This window comes from Rhyacophila brunnea, unplaced genomic scaffold (genome assembly GCF_057557595.1).
Source record: "Rhyacophila brunnea isolate RB1 unplaced genomic scaffold, BYU_Rbru_1.0 scaffold_6, whole genome shotgun sequence".
Lineage (NCBI taxonomy): Eukaryota > Metazoa > Arthropoda > Insecta > Trichoptera > Rhyacophilidae > Rhyacophila > Rhyacophila brunnea.
Window position 1 is genome coordinate 1,563,383 of NW_028233276.1, and position 25,792 is coordinate 1,589,174.

At 33.1% G+C, this 25,792-nt stretch overlaps 2 protein-coding genes across 4 annotated transcripts; one reads left to right on the forward strand and one right to left on the reverse strand.

Moving 5' to 3' along the window:
* Positions 1–864: 864 nt before the first annotated feature.
* Gmer (GDP-L-fucose synthase-like protein) lies at positions 865–11,156 on the reverse strand. 3 transcript variants are annotated; one of them, XM_085956283.1, is made up of 9 exons: positions 11,054–11,156; positions 9,142–9,299; positions 8,669–8,783; positions 6,901–7,029; positions 6,699–6,772; positions 5,929–6,068; positions 4,067–4,195; positions 1,583–1,944; positions 865–1,383 (listed from the first exon to the last, which is right to left on the reverse strand). In XM_085956283.1, exons 2-8 carry the CDS (start codon positions 9,297–9,299, stop codon positions 1,709–1,711), a joined length of 981 nt encoding a protein of 326 aa, XP_085812409.1. In that variant the 5' UTR covers positions 11,054–11,156; the 3' UTR covers positions 865–1,383; positions 1,583–1,708. The 3 variants fall into 3 exon arrangements, with proteins under 3 accessions (XP_085812409.1, XP_085812407.1, XP_085812408.1); XM_085956281.1 differs by having other exon boundaries at positions 865–1,352; positions 1,567–1,944; XM_085956282.1 differs by having other exon boundaries at positions 865–1,352; positions 1,548–1,944.
* Positions 11,157–11,564: 408 nt separating this feature from the next.
* Snx6 (sorting nexin 6) lies at positions 11,565–22,059 on the forward strand. Its single transcript, XM_085956276.1, has 11 exons — positions 11,565–11,706; positions 14,394–14,519; positions 15,412–15,582; positions 16,200–16,321; positions 16,404–16,572; positions 17,623–17,782; positions 17,874–17,989; positions 18,257–18,366; positions 18,882–18,954; positions 20,069–20,178; positions 21,162–22,059. Exons 1-11 carry the CDS (start codon positions 11,704–11,706, stop codon positions 21,253–21,255), a joined length of 1,254 nt encoding a protein of 417 aa, XP_085812402.1. The 5' UTR covers positions 11,565–11,703; the 3' UTR covers positions 21,256–22,059.
* Positions 22,060–25,792: the final 3,733 nt, after the last annotated feature.

Sequence of the window (25,792 nt, forward strand, 5' to 3'; positions counted from 1 at the left end):
TAATTCGAATTTCATAATTCGAAATTATTTCAGAGTCCTGGCATATAAAAATATTCAATAAATCGTAATAAAGTACACTATTTCATGAGCCAGCCATTGAAAATTGTGACTGACCTTTCTTAAAACATCATAAATTACTTATTTTAAGAAGGTAATAAAAATAATCATGGCATTTTATGACCTATTAACATACACAGAACCGGAAATTTGGTTGGCACATCGATGATCGTAAACAATATTAATGAAATTCAAATTTTTTTTTCTTCAAAATTTTAATATTTTCCCCGATACATTTCATAATTCGTAATTCGAATTTTATTCGATTTTCGGTCCTGTGGAATTCGTATTAACGAGGTTTTACTGTACCTAATTGAAATTTACTAAAAAAACAACAAACCATCGTTAGTGTGATATGTAGGTAATATGTATGATGGAAACATTCAAATTAGAATACATGAAAATAGTTAAGTACCTACCTATATTTTTTTGGCTTACGGCAAGAAGGAAGGTGTGAGAAAGGGAATCGTCGATCAGCGATTTAAATCAGGGCACGGTACATGAAAACCTAACATCTTTTCGTGCAACTCAGAATACTGACATAGAGAAATGTTCTTTGTGGTGTAAATGTTAAAATACTATCCATAAGTTACATACTCCAAACTGGTAATTCTCGCATGACTGCCAACCTGATTTGGATTCGCAAATGTGCTAAAAAAGTATGTCAACCTGTCTCGTACCAGTTTGTGATTCACAGCGAGAATAAACCTGTATATTTACTATATTTTCTGATCTTCCGTATATGTAATGTATAATGATATTGGGGGTTAATGTCAGGAGGTTTGTTTTCACGATTAAATCCATATATTCGTATATCATTTATATTTTTTTGTTTGTTTTAATATAAGATAATATAGAGACATTTGTGAAAACAACAAAAACACAGATAGTTGTCGTGAGGTCAAGGGCACGTTGTTTCTCGCTAGGAATGCGCTCTTACACCTGTTAACTAGATAGTTAGGTATAAGTGGGTTAGTATATTGGTTTTTTTTAAGAATGAGAACTGAGGCCTGGATTTGGGTTCCGATTTTTGATTTCATGTAACCAAACTCCATTTGATGTTTTCAATGGAACGGAATCTTTAAAAAAAAAATGGAAGTTTTAACAGCTCTGGTAAAAACCATTTCTAAGATTTGAGGATTTTTTTGAATGCTCAATAGTGTTTCCTTCATATTATGCATTGGAACATAATCTATTTTTTTCTTTTATTTTGTTAACTGTCAATTCATGGTGGAACTGCATTGTATTGTTGTTTAATTTAATAAAACGCATTTTTTTTTGTTGTACTTATTCCACTTTTTTTCAATAAATTAGGATCGGTTTCGTCTGCCTCAGAGGGACATTTTCAACTTTCAACATTGAAAATGTCCCTCTGAGGCGGACGAAACCGGTCCTAATTTATTGATTAAAAGTGGAATAAGTACAACAAAAAAAAAAAATTGCGTTTTAATAAATTAAACAACAATAATCTATTTTTACCAATGTTCCACTTGAAGTATTATTCAATACAAATATTTGTATTCACCTTTGTCGTAATGGGCACCCTGTGAATATTAAAAAAATATATGAATAGTCCATGGAATTTGATAATTATTTATAATCCTAATAAAATATGGATGGTTCATTTTCATAAATCTATTTCATTATTAAATTAGTTTCGAGCGTTCTTTTTATTATCCAAATACCATCGGACACTCTCTTCAATTGCCTGGTTAAATTGTGTAAATTGAAAATCGGGCAATGCAGTCCGCAGCTTCTGATTTGATGCGGTTTTCTTCAGTTGACCATCCGGCTTGGATGAATCATAGACAAGGTCTCCTTCAAACTTGAAAGATTTCTTGATGACCTCTGCTGCCTGCGCCATGGATACTTCATCACTCTCATCAACTGTTAAAACAAAAAAGAAATGATTTCATCTTTTTAAGAGATTTAGCGTAATTAATTCATGATAATTCATAAAATCTGTCTATTTACTTAGTATTCACCACATTATGTTTGAGTAGCAAATATAAAAATTAATCTTTAGTTAACAATGGAATTCACAAAATCGTCACTATCTAAAAAACTACAAAATATGTTAACAAATATTAAAGGTGCTTTTAAACGATCAGTTTTGCTATCCACTCAGTCTCCGTTTCCGTCGAGCTGTCTGTTAAACTGACATGTAAATGCAAAATGGAAGCGGCCGACTGAAACCAAAACGGAAAGGAGACAGGATGAATTTTTTATAAGTTTTCATATCCGGTTTTAGAGTTTCCAGTTAACTTAACTTGTAAATTAGTATGTTGCCATGTTTTTAATACTACTTTTATAATTTTGATTGAAATCTTATTATTTCTTCAAATATATGTACTGTATTACACCAACCAATATGTTTAGGAAGGAATTATAAAAATAATATTCATTTTTAGTGGATAAAAAACTACGTAAATATACAACGCCGATTCAGAACTGAACTGGCAACTGAAACCTCGACTGAAAGGACAACTGATCGTTTAAAAACTGAACGAATCAAAATGGAAACCTCGACTAAACGGGCAACAGGAGGGCAATTCAGGGCAGTGAAAAACACGTCACTGAACCGCTTTAACTAAAGCACGTAAAATTTTTAGTTTTACAGGAGATATTGTGTGTATAGAGCTTCGAACGAAATGGATACGTGCGAGTGAGAAAGCATTCAGCATGCTTATACCTCATGTCCATGCGTTAGAGTAAGATAGAAAGTAAACATGCCATGACGGAACGCTTGTGAATTTCATGGAAATTAAATAACATTTTTATCCATTTTGGTAATGACTTCATATTTAATAATCAGTACTTACCGTTAACGTTGCATGATTAAACCATTCATTGTTGAAGTACGTAGCCAATTAATCTTTAAACAAGCTAGTTACGTCTCCAATATAACAATATTACAACACGGAATTTCCGTTGTATTTTGCAAACAAACATGTGTGTTTCTGTATTACAAAATCACAATAAATATTTACGTGAGAATTTAAACACAAAATAATACTTTCAGCGGTAATAGTTATGTAAAAGATAGAAAAAAATAGAATAACAGCCTGTTCACTACGTACGAATGTCTGACGTTTAATAATATGTCAAAGTCAAAGGGATAGTTGCTAGCGCCTCTACCGCCAAAGCGTGTATACTTCAATTGCATACTGTACTCGACACTACCGGTTGACTTTTAATATACTTCGTTGAAGTAGGCTTGCGCTTACGTTGCGCAACCGGTCATACTGCTTCATTCGTGAATCGCCCTCCAGAACTGACGTTTAAAAAGACCTTTACAAGCACACTATTATTCATAAGTATGAATATTTCAAGTGATTAAATAAAAAGTAAATTGCCATGTTCGATTCTAAGCAGAGCATATTATGAGGTTAACAGATTTTTTACAATAGTTGTTAACCATTTTCTTAACCTATTGGGTTCTTATCCGTGATCCACAGTTTCATATTTATACTAAAATGGCCACTCTAACAACTACGACAGTGTTGTGGCAAAATTTTAGGTTATGATAATATATGCAATGAATTATTTATCCATAACACTACACGGTCCCACTCAATGGTTAATAGAATATATATTACAAACTCTACTGCATTGGTCGACATATATTTAGACAGGTAATGGGTTCCAGTACTATTACCGCCTGGACAACCCCCCCCCCCCCATCAAAATAAAACTCTTTAAATAAAGTTTACTTGACACAACAAAATATTTTAGAAGAACAGAACATTCATAAATTAAAATATTGAAATCTCTAACAGAAAATGTATTTTAATATTATTATTTAAAATTATACTAAAACACATAAACAAATAGAAAAATCAATTTATTTTAAATATTGAAATCTATTCAGATCAATATTTTTAAATAATTTTTTATATGCATTGTATATTGTGTCAAAGTAATTTTTATTTTTACACGGGGGGTTTTTTTTGTCCAGGGGGTATTTGTCCTGTTAACAGTAAGTAAAAAGCAAAATTTATTAACTGACCTGACAAAATTATTGGGTCAACACTATTGTAATCTCTCATCACCCAGAGGAACAGTTTAGCTAAATCGAGTGAGTAAATAAATTGCCTTAACGGTTTTCCCGTTCCCAATACAGTAAATCTCTTATCACCTGCAAAGAAAAGCAATGAAATAATATGTAACAAAAAATATAAAAAAATCCTTTATCATGCAACGGTAAAATAAGGAGTGTGAGGTTGTCGTAGTATATTCTTGGGTTTTCACCGTGTCTCCTTCTTCCTTCTACATATCTCTTGATAATGGCCTCTGCAACGAGCCCGAAACGTCGAGTAAAGAAGGAAAAAGGAGACACGGTGAAAACCCAAGAATATACTACGATAAAAAACAACCGTGAAAGCCTCAAACATTATATAGTGTGAGGTTGATTTATTTGTCCATCCCTTATTTATATTGAAAAGTCGTGGGTTATAATCAAAGTTTGTATGGTAAGTACATTAAAGTTTACAATGGATATAGTATAATTTGTATGGCAAGTCTGATCATGTACCTAGTTCAATCAATCACCTCACTTGCCTCTGATAAGGTAACTGAATAGAATACAGTGCATCCATTTTCAAAGGTCAAGCAAGGCTAATGTCCTGAACTAGGCGAACTAGATACTAGACTGAACCAAACTCAATAATAGCTGAAGGTCGAGCAGTCCTTTATATAGTGACCCTTTTTCCGTCTTCTGCACGATAACGTTGCTGTGCTCTGTATCGGCGGTCGCCTGGGTGGTGCTATTTGTGAAATCTGAGCGAGAAAGTATTTGGATGGCCACGTGCCGCATTATATGATTACAAGTTCAGCAAACCTGTTTTAGAATACTACAATGTCTGTTATCATCTATGACAGACAGTTATAATTATATACTATTCCAACCATTTCCGATCCTAATAGGATCATATGGGCCCCCACAGAGTAGAGGTTTGTATTAACAGATTTGGTTTTTACGAGAAATGGATGTCAGCCACTTGCTCAACCTATTAGGTCCATATCCTGACTCACACACAAATTGAAAAACAATATGTGTACTTGCCAGACCCAGTATTCGAACCTGAGACCCACGGAGTGATAGTCCAACGCTTAAGCCGCGCGACCACCGTGGGTTGATTATATACTATAGTCAGATCTTACTCTTTAATACAGATTGCAAATTAAAGTTACTTCTTCTGTATGAGGTAAATTATATTGGACCTTTAAAAAACAACAGAATCTACTTGACATACATTTGTATGGTATGTTCGCAGACAGTGTCATTGCGCTGAACATGTGCAACTTGTTATGGTACTCATTGAAACCACAAAATGATTTCCCCACCGAGTACATACTGTCCAATCGGTGTGACACATTATTTGTCCAGTTACCAATGAAACGGAACAGGGTAACGGAGACTGGATGACTACAGGAGGACACAAAATACAGAAAAACATAAAGAAATGTCAGAAATTTAGAAAAATGTTTTCATTGAAAGTAAAAAAAGCAGTTTTTGACATTTCGAGGATTTGTATTTATTTTGTACCGATTGCAGTAAACTTTGACTAAACCTATTAATTTCAGTCTTACTGTACTTGATTTCATACTATTAGACAAAATGACGGATGTGTCATCTCAGCATAATAATATATTGTTTTTTCACTATTTTTTGAATCTCTAGTTCAAGACTGAAGAATGTAACATTATTCACTGAAGATACATATATTTGAACAACCTGAGAAATATACATTCATATTAAAAGTAATCATAATATGCTATAGGTGTGATTTCAAAACCGAGGGTGTTTTAAATCATGAATATTTAATCACCTTGAAAATAATATAGTAGACATATTAAATTCCAAATTACCTTTGTCAATAGCATCACTCATTTTTCTAATAAGTCCCGGGATGACATGACTAGATTCCAGATTGTAGTTATCGTTTGGACCAAAAACATTGCAGGGAATCACAGATGTAAACATGCAGCCATGTTGTTCATGATACGCCCTGGAAACAGATTAGAGTTGAAGACCAACTTAAGACTACTTTACAATAGCGCTACATTGTTCAATGTAATTTCTCTTATTGTCGTTGAAAGTAGGAATGTAGTACATAATTATAATTTTATATATTTCAATGGCCTCACACAAGCCTTTATTATTCGAAATTTAATTTTACTAATGAACGGAATGTGGTGTCTTCGTGTAATTTTTAATCCTTTGAGATTACGTTGATATACATACGTGTCCTAACTATGCTAAAATTTAAAAAAATATGGGTATGTTACGGCGCTAAACCTGAACTCTCCACAAAATTTGTAAGACAAATATTTTTGTCATTAGGAAGCTCCTCATTTTGTCATCAAATGAATAGATAGGCATTTAGTGACCACATAAAATAGTGATAGTTTCATGAGATATTCGTGATTCTTCCACTTTGGTTTTGTTGTTTCTTTTATCAACACGCTCATTATACGTCTTAGTTTAATATTTAATAAAAAATACGTTTTTCAAATAAATTTGGTAAAACTTTCTAATGGAGTTTGTAATTGACTCGTAATTTGAAGAAAACATTTTGTGATATGTATATTGTTTTTCTATATGTATTTATAAAACAAAGGAATAATGGCTATTTTACCTATTTGCAATGTCGATCATTCTTTTAGCGTAACTGTAACCAAAGTTTGACGGGTGAGGAGGACCATTGTGAACCTATAAATAAAATGTATGTATCAGAAATGACTGAAGAATAGTAAATGTTACCAAAGGTATTTTAGCTATCAATTAACAATATTATTATCAACGTTTCATAATATATAGAGAAAAAAAAAATACCTCACCATTGTTTCATTGATTGGATAGGTAGTTTTATCAGGGAATATGCAAGTTGAGAGGCAAGATACAACTTTAGTTACTCCTGATTCAAAACTCGTTTGCAGTATGTTATCATTGATTGCCAAGTTTTTCCTCTGAAATCAAGAATACACAATCAACTTCGTATGGACACATTATTCTATGGATGTATTTTTGTATCGTGGTGTTTCCCAAAGTTGGCAATATCACTGGAGCGATCCAGGGGGGCAGTAGCAGCCTCGGAAAGCAATTGGGGGGGCGTTTAATAATAAATAATAGGGAGGTGGAAGCAAAAAGCAGAAGAGAAATTTCAAAAACTCGTCGTACATGTTTCATGTTTTGTGTAACATACAGTTACATAAAAATGAAAGCTATACTGATATGCTCGACAGGTCTTAACAAATAAGTAACAACGTGAGCATATCAGCAAGAATATGAGCATATTATTATAGCTTGCTAACATTATGATAATGTGATACAATAAATCAGTGGCGAGGGGTGGAGGTAGACGTTCATTCAATGAAATTTAAGACATCAAGATTCATCATAAATAGTGCACACTAAACATTGTCAATTATACTCATTTTTTTTCATTGAACTAAGAATACGATTCGCAGACTTTCTACACCAGCGGTGTCCAACCCGTAGCGTATTCAGATTATATATTAAACGCGCAGTGTATGTCACGGCAATCGTGAATCGGTAAAGTGAGTAGCAATCGGCAAGATTGCTACTCACTGTGGCAACACCTCGTCGGCAATCACCACTGGCGAAAAGGCGAGAGTAATAGTATATTAGTCTATGTCAAGTGTCAATTTTGACAATTAAGTTTGACAATTATATTTACCATATAGTTACCCTAATAATTATGTCTGAATATGAGCCAGAGGAAAAGAAGAAACGGACATACACTTACAATTTTCAAGAATATTGGGAAGAGAAATATTTTTTATTTATTTTAAGAACAAATTAATGTATTTGTTTGATTTGTGGTTCAACAGTTGCTATTGGAAAAAAGTGCAACGTAGAACATTTTACAACGGTTCATAAAAAAATATGGTACTGAATATCCTTTTAACAGCAGTTTAAGAAAATCTAAAGTGAAAGAATTGAAAGTCACATTAGTTGCCCAACAATCTATATTTTCTAAGTACGTAACTAAATCAAGAGCTACAATAATTGCTTCATTTAAGATTGCACATATTATACTTGCAATGGACAAAAAACAGTAATAGTGTAATATTATTCTATTTTCTTTTTTGCTGATTTAAAAAAAAAGGTCATCATCATACGTGTGGCTCGCTTAAAATTTTTTAATTCTTAATTTTCTCGAGGTTGAGCACCACTGCTCTACACATTGTCGTCTTAGTTCAATGAAAAGTTTAGTGTGCACTATTTATGTTGGATCTTAACAGCCTACCGCCACTCTTCGCCACTGTTATAAATAGGCGATATGTATGATGAGGGCAATTCAGCCAGTTTCAAAATTTATCAACGTTACAAAAACATGATGAAGATTTGATTATCTACTGATAGCATTTGATGTATATGGTGAAGGTACAGTATGCCGGCATGACATAGAAAGATGCAAGAAGACTGGTGGGCAACAGGGATTATGCGCTAACTAAGGAGCGAGAATTCACTAAGAAGATAAGAGAAATGGAGAAAGCTTACAGCGGAGATTGCAGAACGGAAACTTTCAAAGGTGCCTTTGAGTTGTTGTAATGATTGAGTTAAGAAAGATGTTATGCTTACTAAAAAGTCTAGATTGTGCGCCATGTTGTGGAATAGACCTCCAACCATAGCGGCAAGATGGATGACATGTGTCGGTTTGTGTAGTTCAAACAATGCTTTCGTGGCTTGTTTATCGCTGAAAAATATGATGTATTGTTAAACATTATGGGTTGATGTGGTAATACATATCCTCGTAGTCGTTAAAATTTAAATTTTACAGGAGATACAAAAGACTGCTCTATAAGCACAAACATGAATGTAGAGTTCTCAATGAATAAAATTTAATCTTCCTGATTCCAGCTTGTTCTAGTCGAGTGCTGAATACAAGCGTTCCCTTTCTCATGGTTCTACAGTAGTATCTTCAAAGTTAAAAGTTCAAAGTTCAAAAATTATAATGAAAGAAAACAGAAGGTCCAACAGAAAATGGTGTAATATAATTATATCTTTCTCTTGAATGTTTATCAATTAATCATTTAATGGAAAGTTAGTTATACCATAAATCAGCGTCCTTTGATCCAACGAAAATCCATGTTTCATGTTTGACATCTGTTGCTCCATTTTTTCTTTCATCTTCTACTACCGTTTGAATAGCTTTTCCCACCAATCCAGAACCTCCTGTCACTAAAATTATTCTTTCCTTGTTACTTGTCATCTATTAAAAAATGGAGAATACATCAATGATTAATTATTCCCAAATACTATTGATTAGGTACTTCAATCCTTTTATTATGTCATATCATATCTTAGCAGACAAGCAATAACAACAAATGTTAATAAAATATTTCTTTTTATTCAATGAATAAGACACAAGATTTGAGAATATAACATTTTATATATTGAATATACATAATTTGAAATCATCTCATGCATAACACACTAGAAAAAAATCGATAGGAATTTCATTATAACGCAATTTGATAAGCATTTCATGTAACAATTACTAGTTTAAATCGTCGTAATTTAATAAGATGCCCGTAGCTAAATTGAAAAACCATACCGGGTTCAAGTCCCGTCGGGTGTTGTATTTTTTTTCTACAAAATGATTTTCCTAGTGTGTATATGCCTGAGGTGTTTTCAAATTATGTATATTCAATAACAACGAAGTTAAGTAGCATTGTACGAGGACAGCGATCAGATGGCTGGCCATTGAAGCTATTAGTATTGGATGAATGCATATCATAAATGACAATTGGATTGATTTAGACTTTAGTACCAGATATTCACAAGAGGGCTTGTAAGAAGTGAAAGGCAATGGAAGGCACCCCGAATAAAATTCCTGATATATTAATTTTATTGATGTCTGATGATTGCCATTACCTTTACTAGGAGACTTCATCTGAAGAATAATAATATAGTGGGGTAATCACACACCCACGTAATGACACCCACGAAGGCCGAGCGGCTAGTGCTAATGTGTGGGTCCCAGGTTCAAATCCTGGGTCTGGCAAATACACATATTGTTTTTCAATAGAGAATGGACCTGATAGGTGGAGCAAGTGGATAACATTGATATCTCATCAAAACAAAAATCTGTTAATACAAGCCTCCACTCTAAGGATGTCTATGACATGGTCAAAAAAAACCATACAAAAATTTTAATTCAATTAAGAGCACGCGTGCCAGTAAAGGTCAAAAATGAAGAATTTGGAGTATGAGAAAATACAAGGCATCATAATGACATATATATTTTCTACAAAGTCAAAAATGAAGAATCTGAGGTACCTTTAGGAACCAAGTCTGAATAATCTGTAAAGACATTGTAGAAAATATGTATGTCATTAGAATGACTGTCTTTTGCCATACTCCAAATTTTTCATTTTAGATCTTTTACTGGTATATTGTGTGCGTGGTTATTTGGTGTGACCTAATGATGTGGTAAATATGATATAATAATTACTCTTTACTTTATAGCAAACTGTAAGAGATTAAAATTATTATTAAACGAAAGTGATAAGTGTTTGCCACATAGCTAGCTACGAGCAAACAATTTAATTGTATTCTTAATGCTGTCATACTGATAAGATAAATTTAATATGAGTGCTTGCATTACATGTTTTATTTTAAAAACAAAACAAGTAGGTACTATATTGAATTTCAAGTATATTAGTATGTACAAGTTCCACTTTCAATATCTACCAAAAATATCCCATAAGTACTTAGTATTATTTAAGAAAATTAAAAGACAGTAAGTAAGTAGTTATAAATATGAAAAATAATTACTTATTATATTATTTAGGGTGATTTGATAAGGAATATTGTACAACATGGGTTAGATAAATAACATAACCACCAAAATAAGAATAAAAATAATTAATACCACGTACTTAGTTATCATTTGGTAATTAGTGCGAAATATGGTAAAATTAAATTTATTTATATTTAGGTATATAAGAAAAATGAATTTACCTTACGTGTCACCAAAGTCGCTTCTTTATTGTGGGTTTATAACGATCAAAAATAGTTACAACACAGTTTTGACGTTGACACTTTGACAGTTCTTCAGCACATCATAGATAATATGAATATTGTCAATGGATAATATCAATAGTCATGTCCATTTTATAAAATAATATACCTACCTATCTATATTGGTGCAAAACGAAACGAGATTTTTATTCCTAGGAAGGATGATTAAAATTAATAAAAGCTTTAAACCTACATTATACCTACATACTAATTGAAAATTACTTGCAAATTCTTTTAGTAGGTATTTTGTAAGACAATAAATTATGAAGAAACGAAATGAAAGTTGACCTCAATATTAATATTGTATAAAAACCTGAACTTGAGGTAAGTATTTTTTAATGATCTAAATAAAACAGTCTATAAAACATTGAAATATTTTACTGTCATTTATAAGATTTTTTATAAAGATTTAAATAAAATTTTGTTTAGTGGTAGCACTGGCAGCCACCTCAGTTCCATTACTTGCAAATCGTTTTATCTGTCAACCACTTTTATATGTCACACATATTTTACAGATAATTGCACAAATATTCAAAAAATACAAACGTAATTTATACGTTTCCAGTAGATAGACAACTCAAGCCGTCAAAATGGTAAGTGGGATCATTTCATTCTACCCCAATTGCAGTGATACTCGCGGTAACATATTTAGAACTTTCAAAGTAACACAATTATTTTGTTTTATCACTCGGTTCGTGGGCGTTTCTTTGTGTTGTTATCAGTTTAATATCAACACAAAGGCCATAGGGGTGTCAAACTTTCTGTAAATACCGGATTACTCCCCGTTACGGTACACATATGAATGCCGATTAATACATCAGCATATGAGGATGTAGGTGTTATTACTATTATTGCCTCTTGTTGATTTATAGACTTGTCGACGTAAAATAAACACAATAATATAATACCGCATAGGTATGCTTAAAAAACATAATTTCTATCACGTTTTCACGCGAATTAGCCATATATATATTATAGTTGATATCATTATACATGATTTCACTTTATTTTGTGAAACAACAGCAGAATACTGCTATTTGTATTCAAGGGCTCAATGGGTAGACGAATGTCTAACAACAATTCCCTGTAAGATAGTCTGTTAAGATAATGTCTACTCCTCGGACGAAATGGTACCTTAATGCACTATTATAATGGTATAGGTAAATCGTTTTACAGTGGCACCATGGGTACGGCAAATTCGGCTTGCAGTTGTAGTGGTATTGTTTGCTAGCATTGAAACAGGCATTGTCACAAGCAATTCAATACACGCGCAAATCGCCTATGGTGCCACTGTAGAATGATTTACCTATACCACATAACAAGTAATGAGGAAAATGTGTTTCTTGTCTATGGTCGCTATCGCCGATAGTAATCATATCGCGCTTGTTGTATTGTTTAGCTCTGAGCCCTTACCACTCTTGTTTCCCGTCCAAGCTATCAAACCTGAAAGTTCAAATACGTTATGATCACATTATGACATTATGTGCTGTCACGGTGACAAATTTAGTCTATGGTTTCGTCATTCCACAGAATATTTTGTATGATCACTATCTCTATAAATTCAATGATAGAGAATGCCAAATCTAATGCATTAGCATTTTGAATTATTATTCATGCTAATTTTAATTAATTTTAACAGTTTCTACGTGTTCGTACATTAAAACAACTTGCCATATTGCATCCATAGATAATATTTTGAACAGAAGCCAACCACGCGACTGTAGATAATAGACGTAAACAGCAGACATAGATAATAATTTAATAAAAAATCCACAGAGAAAACCACTAAAAACAATGAACGACCGGAGTCGAAAATGTATAGGCCTCCAGATAATAGAAAAAAACGTTCACTGACTAGTGCGGTTCATAATGAAGCACGATATGCGTGAAGTGACCTCATTGTTATGGCAATTTCGGCATATTTTGCTAACAGACAATGTTCCTTTAAATGTTCAAAAGGAGCATCAGTCTGGTAACATTTTAAATACCAAGAAAAACGACATTACACATTCCCGTAGCTGCAGCTTACTGTGACAGCACATAACGTGATCATAATGAGGTATTTGAACCTTTAGTGATAATGTGTACACAGGCATTCATGATTTATATTTTTCACATATCGAATGAGAGAGAAAATGTTACCTATAAATATAATCTCATAGATCATCTATGCCCAGTTTACTTATTTTATTGTGTGTCCATTCAATTTATTTATTCCCTATATCTGAATTCTGGCAACCCTGGCATTTAAAATAATGATATGTATGGAATAATCACATTACCTCCCATTCACCACATATCAATCACAGTTACTAATTGGATAAATTCAACATAATTGATTTAGTCAAATTAAATGCCATTTCTATCTAATTTTCAGTTTTTGTATAGTCATTCTTTATGTGAAATAATGTTGGATGAATATAAGGTCTTACTTGCACTTGTGCATCAAAATCATATCTAATTATAAAATCATTTTCACGGGTTAACAATAATCATAATTGTGTTCGCTTAATCATTAATGCGAAGTACAGTGTAATTCTATATGGACATCATGCAATTTAATATAATATACCTTTAGTTAATCAATACATATTTTAAATAATATAAAAGAAAAATGAATGTGTGTTAAATTCATAGACAAACTTGAAATTTAAGAAAACTGTTATAAACCCAGGTTTATTGTAGGCTTTCATCTTATCATTAAATGTATTTTTATCGTTGAAATGTCATTTGATGAGTTCTCTCAAACCGTGTCCGGAAATTTGTACTTATGCAGTTCGTCGTATCACACTTTACTGTGAAATGTTGTATCGGAAATATATGGTTGTATATTAGAGACCGTCTAACCTCTTTGGGTCGTATAGTACTGAGATAAAATTTATGTCTAAATAAAACACGGTTCTTGTCGCTTTTGTGCCACTTTAAACTAATCATAATAAGTGAAATCACACACACATCAATTTTCTCACTAGCTCACATATAAGGAAACGAGGATGATTGAAAGAAGAGTATACCGATGCGTTGCAATGCAACGATTTTGAAACATAAAACCAAATTAATGTAATTTTTTCAGTTTATTGCAAAACATTAATTTTATTTTATGTATGACGCTTTCGTGCTTTAGATTGGTAGGTCTAAAACGCCCTGCGATTAACGGAGTTACCCGTATAGTTATTTTATAATGGACTCCCATTGCTGTGAATAATCTTATTAACCTGAACCCACAATAATTGATGACAATTGAACAATGTTTAAATCATTTCTGCTTTTGTTCTTTCAGGATGAGATTGGCGAAAATCAATCAGAAATCAGTCCAAGTTCAATGCTGCCAACTGAAAGCAAAACAGTTCCACAAAAACCGGGCAAAATTAGCGAGACTGTCTCTCTCGCTGACAACAGCTTACTGGTGAGTGGTGTTTCACATTTATGTTGGAAGCCTGGCATTAAAATAAAATTTTCATCACATGAATTAGTTTATTTGGTCAATTGCAAGCCTTTATATAATTTATAACTTTCAAAACACGGAAACCTCCCAAAAGCTTACAAAGACAATGTTTGTAATCTTAATGACTCATGGAATCTGATTATTCAAAATGATACAAATAAATAACGATACAGTACTCTCAGTAATCTGCCACCCCAAAAACCAGAAAAGTGTCCAATTAGTGAAAGCGGCAGATTATATAGTGCATACATACAAAATATGGTAAAAATTAAATCAGGTATTTCGTAAAAATAGTTTTTTTGAGAAATTTGTACTAGCAAATTACGGTTTTATTTATAATCAAAATCAAGTATTTACTAAATTATACATATTTATAAACAAAGTTTATTAACTAAATATTGAACAGTAAATCACTTGTTCAGGCGAATTATAGAGCTTGATTTTGTGCTTTCAACTAGTAAAAATAACGGCGGATTATAGTAGTTGTCGGATAATCGAGCGGCGGATTACTGAGAGTGTACTGTATATCCGAATTTGTACTACAATAAAGCGTTTATCGGCTAATAAAAATGGGAATAGTATTCTTATTAGAAAATAGAATAGTATTATGATAAAAAAAAACTTACGTTAAAACCAACTACTGTTTACACCTTAAACACGAAAACATTGTTTACACATATATTGAACTGTGGACTTAGCAGTATGTATTCGTAAATAGATTAACATAAATAGGAGTTGTCAACCTCAATAACTTGAATTAAGTAATAATCTTGTTTCTGAACCATTATATTGTGAGTTTTATGAAGTAAACAACATTTCAATTAACTAGCTAATATTTTATGAATGCTTCTAGGTGGACATATCGGATGCCCTGAGCGAAAAGGACAAAGTAAAATTCACAGTCCACACTCGCACGTCCCTGCCCGAATTCCAAAAGACTGACTTTTTTGTGGTGCGCCAACACGAAGAGTTCATCTGGCTCCATGATAGGTTCGAAGAGAATGAACAGTATGCTGGCTTCATTGTGAGTACTATCACTCGTTTATTGTCCGTGTGCTGATCCAATCTGTTTTAGGTCTTTCACATTGGTTATATGTAATTTGTACGTATGGAGTTCGCCGTAGCACAGTTCATCTTGAGCTGTTGTATTGGAAAGAGATGGCCGTATAGCTTTCAGATTAAATTCATATACAGGTAGCTTGATTCTGAAAGAACAGCTCATGATGAACTGTGATACCGCAAACTGCTTAGATATAATTTTCTGGACACGCTTCACATCATCCATCTAGCTCATTCCTGTAAGTTTACAGCAGTGCGGTGCACGGGGTGTCCTGAGGAGCACTTGTTGCACTCGGAACATGTTTTGGTAGAAAAGTAATTATTAGTTGTACCCATTTAAGTTGTGGACGATCAATTATGCAACCACCCTCCTCTGCATCGATCCTTGGATGTTTTCTCTGACAGTGAATCTATCGAAATTATGTTTTATCTTACAGCTAAATGGCAAAATAACTCTGGAAACATATTTAAAGAGTCCGGTCTTTCACTTTTAATATCATTACAAAAAAATCAGGTTTAGTAGTAAATGTATATAATATTTATGGTATATTTATAATTGACGCATGGGTTATGATTGTTTAGATTCCTCCTGCCCCTCCCCGTCCGGACTTTGATGCCAGCAGAGAGAAACTCCAGCGACTGGGAGAAAGCGAAGGCGCTCTCACCAGCGGAGAATTCCACAAAATGAAAGAAGAACTCGAAGAGTAAGTAGCGTAAAATGACTCTTGAAAGTACACTCCTGCACGTCCCACAATAACGACTAATTCTATTTCAAATTATTTCCAGTGAATATTTAGCCACGTTCAAAAAGACAGTTGCTATGCACGAAGTATTCCTGACTCGCTTAGCTGCCCATCCTGTCTTCCGGAACGACTCGCACCTCCGTGTCTTCCTGGAGTATGATCAGGACCTCTGTGCTAAGCCTAAAAGAAGGCTTGATATACTAGGAGGATTTGTAAGTAATATCTATACATTTTTCTAATCTAAATCTATCCTTGCCATATCAGAAGATCATCGTCATACTAGATTAATTAAACAATTTTGTATAATTTAATGTCAGATTTATTTATTTTACATACCCATATTGAACATTCAAAGCTATGAATAAAAAAGAAGGAATCAGCATATGTACAAATCACGGCAATCAGAAAGGCCGGCGAATATGGCCGACATTGCGTGATACACAACATAAAATACACAAAATTACAAACACATACGAAGTTTATAAGCACACATACATACCACGTGATATTTGTTTACGCAAAATCGTCGCTTTCCAAGATGGCGATTTTGGTTGCCCGTTTTTATACTGCAATGAATCAGTATGTTCCTTCCTCTCTTTTTTTATTCGTCGATTCAAAGGTATTACGTTAAAAATAAATAACAGTTAATAATATTTAAACAAAAAACAGCATAAAAATAAGAGTAAATACAAAGATTTTCACGGTTGTTTTTGGGTTGTTCTTCATCCTTCTTTCCTCGACATTTCGGGCTTGTTGCAGATGTCTTTCTCCAGAGATGATGTATTAAAGTGTATTATTAGGTGTATGAATGCAAATACTGTTTAAAAGGGGTCTGTTTAGCTGACACCAAACATTGGTCAGAGTAAAAAGAGGGGTGATAGTGTACTGTGTCAGTTACAATGACTAGAGATACTAGACTAGACTTAGACTTTGCTGAAAGTGCCGGAAGCCATGTTGTTTTTGACGGTAGCCCATCACAGTCAAAGACAGTAAATAATTACAGCAACATTAAATTTGCATTTTTTCCAAAATCTAAAAAATGCTTTTAGTGTTTTTTGTATAATATATTATTTGATGGCTTTTAACCCATTTGATTCCTGCACTGGATTGAACCGATATTAAGTATATATGCTATACATTTTTTTGCCTAGTCACTGATTCGAACCTGCTTCAGAGATGGCTTCTCTATCAAGTGGGCCACCAAATGTGCTAAGAGAAAATTCAGCATGAGTTATGGTGTTAAATATGAGTTTATCTTACAGGTGAAGTCATTTGGCAATACAACAGACGAATACTACCTGAGTGCAACGGTTAGAGATGTGAATGACTTTTTCGAGCAAGAGATGACATTCCTTTCCGAGTACAACAATCATTTGAAAGAAGCCACCCAGAGAGCCGACAAAATGACTAGTAAACACAAAGGTACGATAACAACCATTCACACATTTAATGCCAAAAAATAATTGTCTATGTCTAAATGAATCAGTTGTAATATTGGGTTATTTTGTTACAGAGGTAGCAGACTCATACATTAAACTGTCGAGCTGCATTCTCCACCTGGCAACACTCGAACAACCTCCCATGGAAAGATTTCTCACCAAAGTCTCTGAAACATTCGAAAAATGCAGGGTAATAAACCTTACATATTATTACACAGTGCACGGGCAGAGAAGGGATCGCCCATTTAGCTATATAAAGCACTGCTTGATTTTCATTTATAATTGAGTTCAGCTCAGTCTAGTATCTAGCTCGCCTAGTTCAGTACATTAACCTTGCTTTCTTCCAAAAATGGATATGTTGTATTCAGTAAGTCCTAGTAGAGTCAAGTGAGCTAGTCGATTGAACTACGTGATCAGACCCCAAGAAATCCATTTAACATTTTTATGTATTTTATAGAAAATTGAAGGACGGGTTGCTACTGACCAAGATCTGAAACTGGCTGACACATTCCGATATTATCAGAGAGATTCACATGCGGCCAAGTGCCTCCTTGTTAGGAGATTAAGGTTGGTATACAACTGCAATATCATTCATAGCTATTGAGGTTAACCAGCCAAACTAGGTAAAGAAGGATCTAGTAAGGAGGAATATATTCTTAAATCGTCTAAAGATAACTAAAAAACGTTACGCAAGTACTTGAAAAAGAAACATGTCAATGAATATACTATTATTATTACTAATATAACAATAAACAACATTAAATGGATGCAAATTGAATTTTTATGACAAATTATATTTCGTTCGGCTCGCATCGTTTGCACAATGTGCGCATCGCCTAGTGACGATCTTTTTAGACCATGCCTCAGCTGAAGTATAGCCTTAACAGACTTGCGGACCTTGCACTGGCATTGGTTCTATAGTGCAGTGTGGATCCTAGCCGCCTCATGAAGAGGTTTTTACACTAGCCACTTGTTCAAATTATTAGGTCTGGGTCCATTGAATTTGCCAGATGAGGGATATGAATGCGATATTCATGAAGTAAATTCAACATTTCGAGATAATAATCCATGCTCTCTTTCAGATGCCTTCAATCTTACGAAGGTGCCAACAGAAGTTTAGAAAAAGCACGAGTCAAGAATAAAGATGTCCATGCTGTAAGCTCTTTTGCCTTTTTTGGAATAAATAATATGTTATACAGCGGGAGTGGCGAACCTTTGTATGCTTATGTGCCGAGGAATAGAAAATTGTGAAACGCGTAGTGTGTCAAGAAATCTTTCTTAAAATTCCATTCGAATCAAAGTTTAGAGTTTTCTTTTCTTTTTTTCTTTTTTTTAACTCTACTATTCTACCATTTGTTGGCGTGCCACCAGATTTCCACTGCTTGCCATTCGGTTCATTAGGTCCGCCACCGCTGTTGTACACTATGTAATGAACAAAGCTTTAAAGCTTTAAGTTCAACTAGTGTCACCCGTTTTATTAATATTTATTTTGTTTTCGTAAAACTCAAATCATTAAATTTCAGTACTAATACTTAATAAAGCTCATTATATGAGTCAAACACGTGTCGTAGAATAAATTTTATATGTGAGCGATGAACACATTTTATAAATTTTATTACTGCTAAGTAAATGATTAATGTCAGATTTTTTTTTTAAATTAATCTATTACAACCATCAAACCTTCTTATAAGGTTTTTCTGTAATTACAGATATTAGAGATAATTTAATTATGTACTTATTTGCATTTTTGTGATTTTGAAATTTTTTATAAAGTTATACTGTTTGGTTAATTGTAAGATTTACATTACGCGCTTTAGATGGGAGTCTGTAGTAAGTTGTTTCTCCATCTATGTATTTCTTATTATCTAGTTTAATATTTCGTGACGTTTTTGGTGTCAATTTTTTAATTGTGTTGTCTGCACAAACCTCCGAGAGTTCATCACTCTTATTATAATTTTGGGCAGTCGTTGATGACATGTCATACTGTTTGAGAGGTGTTGCCATCACATGGAAAACAGTCATCGTTTTTTAGTTTGAATCTTTTTACATAGGCTCTCAGTGGTCTGTCTTGCAATCTTGCAAATATTAGACTTGTCACTATTAACTTGTCAATTTTATTTTTTCAACCGCTAGCCTTTGGAAGTGCAGGAGGTACGTATCAAGTCACTTTAATAAAACCGGTTTCAAATTGTCTTTTAAAATGTTGGCATATTATTATGATAACGAATTAGAGACTGTTTTTTTAAAGTGTACAAATGTTGTTTGACAGGCGGAACAAGCGCAGTCGACAGCGTGCGCGAAATTTGAAGCCATGTCAGCGCGAGGCAGAGAAGAATTGATAGACTTCCGCACGAGAAGAGTACACGCTTTCAAGAAGAGGTATGCATCATTTATTATTAAACATTTATATCATTTACCATGGCCATATTATGACAAGACAAATCTATAGCATTCCCCAATTTATTAACCAAGGAAAGATCCATGGTAAATGTAGCCAAGGAAGAAGCCGCAATTCATGGGATAAGTGGCCCCGTGATTAATTTGAACTGCTTCAGTTAGCAGACAATAAAGCGAAGATCACTCTGATGATGGCCGACCTACGAAAGGAGATGGCGTGAGAAAAAAAATCTTTTTTTTTTTTACTAAATGACCCTCGTTAATTGTATTCAACAGGATCAAAAGTGAATCAATACTACACCACCAGTGACAAATATTTTTATTCCATTGCTAATGGTATACACTGGCACTTCCTTGAAGGGCCGATGGCGGGTATTTCGTTGTCAGGAGGATGGGCACATGAGAGAGACAGTTGTTACACATTGATTATTTTTAAAATACATGTTGATTTTAACTTATTAATTAGGCATTGAAAGTTACATATTACACAGAAATAAACAATTTTGATGGCGACCCGTTATTCATGTGACATCAAAATTATCTTATTGACACATTTATTTATTAATAGTTGGTAAATTAACACAATGTCTGGGCCATGATAGAGAGTGGGCTCGATGATTTCAGGAACAAAACTAAAAAGACAATATATTATAGGTTTTTTAAGAGACAAGGATAGGTTCCCTTCGCCAAATGAGATCGTATGACGAGGCTTCATGCCTCCAGTAAAACTTTGTGTGACTCAAGATGTTAACGCTGTAAATAAGATGAAATACTAAACCTAAGACCAATTAGAAGAGAGAGCAAACTTGCCAGGATCTTAATTTTTCATACACCTTAAAACTGTTGATAGTGATTTTGTGGTGAATTTCACCACATTTTTTATTAATATTTTCATCTGTGTATTTATTACCGTGAAGTCAAAGCAACATCTCATAGTATTATTGTTTTTATATTTTTTATTTCAGTCTTATCGAAATGGCGGAACTAGAAATCAAGCACGCCCGAGCTCAGCAAGAATTATTTAGAAGGTCCCTGGTGGCTCTCCAAGAATGTCAATGAGATTTAAAATCCTTTGTGTTGCCGTCGAGAAAAAAATTCAACACATAACAACACCTGTGAACCAAACTGAATTGGCCACCACTCAACATTGAGAGATGGTCAAGCAAAAAGAATTATAGGAACATCTCAATTGATATGCATCGTTGGGCTGTTTGACATGGGTTCTTTTTGGTTTTAATATGACTTTTTTCATTAGTTTCCGTTGAAATCATAAAATACATAACACCAATCGAATTTAATTTAAAGGCAAATGTAAAAAATAAACTATTGCGTTGTACTGATAGAAAAAATAAAACACTATGTATACATTGGATGTATAATTATATTATTATTATGAGAGGTGGTATATTGAAATTCAACCTTTGAGGTGCTGAGGATTAAAGGAGTATAAGTGACATATAAGTTAAAAATTAGTTGGGGCAGTTTACACATTTACAGAATGTTGAAAACTGTTATGTAGAATTTACAATCGCAAATTTAACTTTAAAGTTGATTTAGTAAACTTGGTTACCTATGCACTATGATCTTTAGAATCATTGGCTCCTCATTTGTTTATTTTCAATTACCAGCATAAATTTTTCTCAATTATTGGTTGTTTCAATACGGTTTATATTTCGATGACTAAACGATTCAATTGAAAATGGTATTTTTCATAGTAAGTGCAAATGACATATTTTGGAAATATTAGCCAGCTCTCACATCAAAACTCGTCTCGTCTGCAACGTGCCGAATACATCAATGTGACGTCATCGTTATTCCGAAAACACAGGTTGCCAAATTGAGCTCCGCAACTTTTTAGTTTGGAAAAAAACATTAGTGCTGCTATCAACAAATTGCTGCGTCTCGGGCTGCGAGTCAAAGGTGCCAGAACTCATACGCACACCTACGAATTATTGGTCAGTCCTATACCGGCTCGCTGGTCGCCAAATCCTAATATATATACGTTTCGAGAGATTACGCTCAACTCGCTAGGTAGATGTGCGCGGTCTTCATATGTAACATCGGAGTGACGTTCCTAGAAGGTTTGATTTATGGCTGTGCAGCAGACGAGGTGAGTTTCGATGTGCGAGCTGGCTTAGAGTTTTTCATTTAGTCAAAATAAATGGAGTTTCTAAAATATGAATACAATATTTAGTTACATTATGCGATATTTGTTTATTAATTTCTATATTTTTTGGATGTAACTTCAAATTAAATTTCTGTAAAATTTTCACTTACTATGATTTTACACTCACTGCGATGTAATGAAATACTAAAACCAACTAGATTTGGATTCAATACTGCTAAATTAACAAACCTTTATTATAATACCCTGTATCGACAACTGAATATACAGACATACTATCCGAGAGAATCGAATAGCGTGTCTGTGTTACCCATAAGATGGTATTATGCCAAATATGTTTAACGCTTTTTTCGGGTATTTCTGGTTAATTAAAATCACCGCTAGTAATATCTAGTTTCTCTCTGATTTCATTGTTTTGTTTTCAGAATACCTACATATACCTATATGATGATATTTAGAAATATCGATTTGCGTGCGATATTTCAATTTTAAGATAATATTCCATTGATAACATAGCATTCCTCGCTGAGTACCTATGTTATACTTATTACCAACATAATATTAATTGTATTATACCAGTGAAATATATTTGCTGTCCAAAAATGGATGGAATATTCGCGAATAACGCCAGCATTTCTTTCATGAAAAAGATATAAACTAGGCGCTCGGTAATCCGGCGTCACCACTCCGGCACGTCCAATAGTCCGGCATTTTGCAACTCAGCTCTCCTGCTCTATAATCCGGCAGGTTTCACATTAAACTGCCGTATTACAGAGCGGAGAGCCGTTCGCTCGGCAGTTCGGTGCCCGACCTTGACAGATTATTTATTCCAATCCAATAATCCGGCATTTCCGACAATCCGGCATACGTGAAAAAATATAGGTGTTGGATTACCGAGCGCCTACTGTATTTTTAAAATTATTTTATCATAATTATGTTTTTTTTCTTAATATTTTTGGCTATAAAACGTATCATGTAAACGTATGCGTAATTTTTGTGTATCAAAAATTATTATATTTTGATAATATGGGCGTTTACGTGCTCATTATTGTCATGTTATTATTTCCTATTAGGCTTAATGTTTAGTTTAGGTGTACGAGAATTGATGATATGGTACCTTGGTGTTATCGATGTGTAAGGAATTATATTTCCAAAATAACTAAGAATTACCAATTGTTTGTCATGAATTTTAATTAATTATGAATTTTTTAAATGTTCTGAATCTTATTTAAAAATACTTATACATATGAAACTAACACCAAGTACCTAAAGTTTTTTATATTTTGTTAAAAGTGGCTAACCTAACTTCCATTTAAACATTCACAGATGTCAAATTTTACAAGGAATACATTTCTTTATAGACAAATTTCGAACAGTGTCCTTTAAATTTTTTATTCAGTCCTGCTATTGGTTAAATAAAGTTTGCCACTGTTACCAACATTTTAATAATCATATTTTTTAATGGAGTGTGTTGGGGATAGTTAGGATAACGGAAAGAAAGGGTCCAAGATGGGTAAAAAAATGCAGGAACTATTTTTTTTTTTAATGTACGATCAATATGATAAATCTATATTTTCTTTTATAGTAGCTAGTTAAGTGTACTGATTATTTTCTTTTTTTTATTATAGCAAATAAAATCTAGTATCTTAATTAAAAAGGATGGGTGTTTTCATAAATTTGTATTTTGAATTATTTTGAAATGGTACATAGTTTTGTTAGTAGACAAATTTTATAATTTAGTGTGTAATAAGGAAAAGGGAGATAAGTCTTTCAAAATCTGTCAACTATGTTAAATTAATCAGTGCATATTATATACGCACAGGAATCAAGCCGAATCAACACCGCTGCATTATTAAATTTTACAAAGAAACAGAAGTTATCATACGGTTGTCCAAAACTCAATCTTCATTTAGCTCTCCTGAAAAATAGTGATTTTGGACATATCTCCCTTTTTCTTCTGCACACAGAATAATATCCTCGCTGTGCTTGCAAAACCGGCCATGTGATATTTTCAATGCTTCAGGAGAGTCATAAAAGATTGTGAATTTATATGGGAACACACTTTAATGATAAAACCACATTTTCTAATGAAGATTCTAATTTATGACTGGTTTTGCAGGTGCATTAACAAAGAATAACTAAAAAATATTTTATCCAACCCTTTTATCACGAATCTCATTTAATGTCCCATTTAAAATAATTCAAATCACAATACTATATCTATTGTTTGTGTATGTAATTATAATATTCAATAACATTACGTTATTCCTTTATTTTTTTAAAGCTTTATGTTTGAAATATGAGAAAGATATGGATGATCATAAAAAATGACTGATTTTTCCTTTTTAAGATAACTTTTCATAGATATAAATTTTTTAAAGTTTAGTTTATTAATACAAGACAATGAAGTAACCGATTGATTTATTCACAGTGGATTTGAAGATATATACGCTTATATTGGGGTGGCGTTAATAATAGTAAAAATACAGAAAATTAGCTTACAACCTATAAAAAATATAAATATCGTTTGTTAAAATTACACGAATAAAAGTCTTCAAATTCATTTTTTCTACATTATTTTTTTGATTTAACAAAATTCCATTCTATATGCATTTAATTTGTAATTTTAAATATATTATTTTCGAATTTTGTATAGATGTATTACACATAATATTTTAGATTACAATATAATTTTGTGGTAATTAGTGTAAAGTTGTGATTATGAGATGCACGTCGCGTACCTTCGCGCTGTCACGGCGACAAATTATGGCTATATGTGCTGTAACAATCAGAGCTTTCAATAATAAAAACTGACAACCTACAAAAACATTGTGTCAATCACCTATAATTTTCAATTTCCTTCCATAACACTAAAATAAGAAATATGTGAGATCACATGACTCATAAGCGCGAACCAAATTGAGGTGCATGTCATGGTGCATGCACCTACTGTCACGCTGACGCGGCGACAAATTTAGTCTTTGGATTCGTCATTTTACAGAATAATTTGAACGATCACCGTCTCTGTAAATTCAATGATGGAGAGTGCCAACTCTAATTTATTAGTATTTTGAATTATTATTTATTATTCAAGCCAATTTCAATTAATTTTAACAGTTTCTACGTGTGTATGTTAAAATTACTTACGATATTACATCCATAGATAATATTTTGAACAAAACCCAACCTGCAGATCATAATAGACAACATTCTTATAGAAAATACATAGTGCCAATCGCTAAAAAAAAAACATGCAATTTTGACATGAGTTTAAAATGTGTAGGCATTTAAAAATGACAAAAAAACGTTCATTGACCACCTCATTCTTATTCTGGTGATTTCGGCAGATTTTGCTGACAATGTTCGTTTGAAGGTTCAAAATGTGCTACGGAATGGGAGCATCAGTCTGACATTACACATCTTTTTCTCGTAGCGGCAGTTCACTATGAGGTCACGTGATAGTATGCGACG

Bases quoted from the DNA above. Each gene is read 5' to 3' on its own strand.
- Gmer (XM_085956283.1), bottom strand. From the start codon at position 9,299: ATGACAAGTAACAAGGAAAGAATAATTTTAGTGACAGGAGGTTCTGGA. The intron at 6,773-6,900 runs GTGAGGTATTTT...TTTTATTTATAG, and splicing joins ATCCAATCAATGAAACAATG to GTTCACAATGGTCCTCCTCA. The intron at 4,196-5,928 runs GTAATTTGGAAT...TTTTCTTTGCAG, and splicing joins GAGTGATGCTATTGACAAAG to GTGATAAGAGATTTACTGTA.
- Snx6 (XM_085956276.1), top strand. The intron at 16,573-17,622 runs GTAAGTAATATC...TTTATCTTACAG, and splicing joins TTGATATACTAGGAGGATTT to GTGAAGTCATTTGGCAATAC. The intron at 17,783-17,873 runs GTACGATAACAA...ATTTTGTTACAG, and splicing joins AATGACTAGTAAACACAAAG to AGGTAGCAGACTCATACATT.